Source organism: Orycteropus afer, unplaced genomic scaffold, assembly GCF_000298275.1.
Source record: "Orycteropus afer afer isolate SDZICR_OR568_19922 unplaced genomic scaffold, OryAfe1.0 scaffold00162, whole genome shotgun sequence".
In the NCBI taxonomy this organism is placed as follows: Eukaryota; Metazoa; Chordata; class Mammalia; order Tubulidentata; family Orycteropodidae; genus Orycteropus; species Orycteropus afer.
In genome coordinates this window covers 1,479,078-1,483,187 of record NW_006921749.1, presented here as the reverse complement: position 1 = coordinate 1,483,187, position 4,110 = coordinate 1,479,078, and the positions used below count along the sequence as shown (strand labels likewise).

Genomic DNA, 4,110 nt, shown 5'->3' with positions numbered 1-4,110 from the left:
GCCGTCGAGTCGGCCCCGACTCATAGTGACCCCTCCTTGGGTTTCCGAGGCAGTATCACTATGGAAGTAGGATTGCCCAACCTTTCTTCCGAGGAGTGGCTGGTGGGTTTGAACCGCCAGCCTTCTTGTTAGCAGTGAAGCTCCTTAGGCACTATATCCTCAGGTAAAGAATGAGTATTTCATAAAATAAATGCTACATATTTAATAATCAAGAAAAAGAAACTTTAACCTTTACAAGTTTATTATTTTTACTTACTTTGAAGTTGATCCTGAAAGTTGCATCCCTCTGTCTAGCAAAGAATTAGCTGCGAGCCCCTGTTTGATAACCTAGAATAATATAAAACATAGTCTAGAATTTTAATAATAATTTCTCAAATTTTATGTTATCTACAAGATATTTCTGAGTATTGAATTTACCTTGCTCATATGACTTTAGAAGCTCTGGTGGTGTAGTGCCTAAGGCATTTGACTGCCAACTAGAAAGCTGGTGGTTCAAACCTACCAGACACTCATTGGAAGGAAGACTGGGTCATCTATCTCTGTAGAGATAGCACCTTGGAAACCCAAGGAAGGGTCGTTATGAATCAGATCCAACTCGATGGCAATGAGTTTCTTGTTTTTTTGGGGGGAGGAGGGAATATGACTTTGATATATTCAATATAAATGTTTGACAAATAGAGAAAATCACAGAAACATTCAAGAGGGAATTTCATTTTGTTTCTTCAGACAAATGGCAGGGCAGGGTTGTGAAAGTTGAGGAAAGAAAGTAGAAGATTACAATTAAAGTTTAAAAGTAAGTGCTTTGATGTTTTTCCTCCTGAGTTCCCTTTTAACTTCAGCTTTTCTTACGTTAATTTGTGAGTCCACAATCTTTTAGAACAGCCAATTTTTAAATTGGAAAGCAATGACACAGAGCAGTATTAAAGTGCTAGGAAAATTATGCTTGTATTTTATATCCATAAAAGATACCAAAATAAATGAGGTACTTGAACAACTAACTGAACTTCTGTAAATGCTGGTTAATTAGTTATTTAGATTTAATGAAGAAAAGTAACTTTCTTATCTTCTATGTTCTATTTTTGAAGTTGTTTTAAGATATATATTTATTGACCTATCTTTTACAGAAATTTCATATCTAACTAGATTTATTGTAAAATACTACTAAAATAGTTCCAACCTCTCAGGTACTATGTTGCACAGCCAGTACCATTCAATTTTATACTGGAAAATTCATATATCAATGTATTTCTAAGTGGAATAAAGAAAATATAAAATTTTGTCAGGGGCCATTTATCTTGGATAAGACATGAAATGTGTATAACTAGAAAACTAAAACTTTGCAATGACTGCTAATACTTTTTCTTATTTCAATGCATATTAATCAAATACACACACACATCTGTGGATATTCAACATGATTTATCACATTTCTATCATGACTGATACATCTTAAATCCAAGAGGACATCATCTCTCACGTAGATTGCTGCAACAGCCTAAGTGATCATTCTACTTCTTCTCTTGTACAGTCACAGTTCATTTCCATTTAGTAGCCAAAGTACTTGAGATCACAGTACATCTCCTTAAAGCTTATAAAGAATTTCCTAGTGAATAAACTAAAATTTTAACTTCTGATACCATGGCCTGTAAATCCTGAATAATCTAACCCTGTTTAAGTCTCCTGCTTCATCATGAACAACTCTCTCAATTCACGGACTATACTTCAGGCACTCTGGCCATTTTCCCAGTTGAGATCTTTGCCTTGAATGCAATGGCCCCAGCTTCTCCCATTCTCATTCCTCCCCATCTTTCAAATTTCAGCTTAAATATTACCTCCTCAGATAATCTCCCATGTCCATACAATCCAAGTAATCCTACCCCATTATTCTCTATTCCTGTATCATTTTATTATCCTCATAAGATTCTTCTCAATTTATAACCATTTATTTATCTGTTTACCTACTGCCCATCTCCATCCTCTATGTCCATTTCCCTCTCACCACTGTGCATCAAATGCCTAGCACACAGTATATAAAATCTCAAAGAATGATTGAATAATATTTAGACACTTCAAATATGTATCACTCACTGCCGTCCAGTTGTTCCTGATTCATAGTGACCCCCCTTGGGTTTCCAAGGGGACATCACTATGGAAGTACATTGTCCAACCTTCCTTCTGAGGAGTAGCTGGTGGGTTTGAACCGTCAGCCTTCTGGCTAGCAGTCAAATGCTTTAAGCACTATGCCACCGGTATATGTATGCATATATATGTATATAACCAAAAAACCACTATCATCAAGTTGATTTTGACTCATACAGCTATAAAGGACAGAGAACTGCCCCCTAGAGATTCCAAGGCTTTAAATCTTTACAGAAGCAGACTGTCTCCCACAGAGCAGCTGGTGGGTTCAAATCACTGACCATTAGGTTAGCAGCCAAGCACTTTAACCACTGTGCCACTAGGGCTTCTTTATTACATATATGTATACCACCTAATATGCCTGAATATTGTTCACCAGTTCCTAAGATTTTTTTTTAATGTTTAATTTTGATCTTTTACATTGTAAAAATTTCCATAATTTTAATAAACTTTTCATATTATTTTGATATACTGTCATCTTTCCAAAAAAGCTAATTACAAAATACATGACAGAAACAGACAATAACCACATCAGTACTAAATAATAAGATTTCAAATGTTAAGCAAATGGAATTGGGTTTGCAAGCAAGTAGCTACAGAACAGGAGAAAGAACAGAGAGTACTAAAAACAATTACAAAATTTATTTTTAAGATATAAAATACAAATTTCACAGAAACACTTAGATCCTACTATTGCAATATAAAGTAGACACAAATTATATGTTGAGCAACTAGATTAACACAGTGTAACCAGGTCTTAAACCATTTTTCAACCTGATATGCTCATATTTTTAACTTTTATCAATAACTCTGAGATTTACTATGATACCTGAAGCCATGACTCCATAAATAATATCAAAATACCAGTTAGAGTAATTAAAAATCTATTCTCCTAAATAAATATATCAGTGGAAAGTAATGACTTGGTTTATACCTTAAAAGTCGGAACAGAAAGCTGTTCAAATGATGATGAACTTTCTTCACTGGTTGGCGTATCCAGGTCAAGGGGACGGTGCAATGAGGATTTAGAGGTTCTTTTGTTGGTTGGGTGCTTAACCGACCAATTAATTACCTGGAACTGAGTAAGGTAAGTCTGATAACAACTCATCACAGGTTGCTGAGAAGTAATCTGTTCACTTTCTACTGTTTTCTCCCCTTCTATAATATACAGATGTTCTGTAACTTCATCCTCTCCACCTAATGCAGAAACGAATGAAGCCTGGGAAGGATGAGTTTTGAATGGCAGGGTTCGGGGATCCTGAATGCTTTCTCCATGGCCAGTAAGTGGTCCTTCCACACTGTGATATATGGAACCCCTACTGTAGTCAATCTGCTGAGTCTGCTTTTTCTTCTTTTTTCTGCCTGGATAAGTTCCTGGGCCTTCATCACTGCTAATAGGTTCAAATTCTTCAGCTGCAGAAAAGTAGGCTTCACTGTCAGCCATTGACATGCTGGAATCCATGGATCGATACTGATGAAATGAATTAGAGTCTGCTGATGGGGTGTACGGGAACGAACCAAAACTTCTTCTTTGCTTTGGTGAGTCTAGCACATTCTCATCACTTCGGGAGACATCACTACTAAACTGGACTCCAACTGTAACAGGCTGCTTGTCTGCATAAAAAGCAGCAGTAAGACTTTTGGTACTTCCAAGACGGGTGGAACACACAGAGGCTTGTCGTTTCAAGGGAGATCTGAGAGGAGACTGACCTACTGACTTATCCTGAGCATTAGGAGACACAGGGCTATTTCCTGAAACTTCTGTAGGGATACTGAAATAGAAAGCCAAGCTGTTACCATTTTTCATACATCATATAACTTAATCTAAGTATAAATAGAAGGATCAATAAAATTCTTTTAGTAATTTTAATAATTTATTTTCCAAAGAAAGAAAAAAATCTAAAAATTTACAATACCTACACAAAGTAGTGAAACAGCACAATATGTTTATATGTTGTTGTTGTTGTTGTT

At 36.0% G+C, this 4,110-nt stretch overlaps 1 protein-coding gene across 1 annotated transcript in view; it reads right to left on the bottom strand.

The window, feature by feature from the left end:
- KIAA1109 (KIAA1109 ortholog) overlaps positions 1 to 4,110 on the bottom strand; it is a 311,628-nt gene that overhangs the window by 191,863 nt on the left and 115,655 nt on the right. Inside the window, exons 27-28 of the mRNA XM_042781736.1 lie at positions 3,074 to 3,911; positions 257 to 327 (exon numbers count right to left, since the gene is read on the bottom strand). Of these exons, the coding sequence (XP_042637670.1) occupies positions 257 to 327; positions 3,074 to 3,911 (909 nt within the window). The remainder of the gene's footprint in view (positions 1 to 256; positions 328 to 3,073; positions 3,912 to 4,110) is intronic.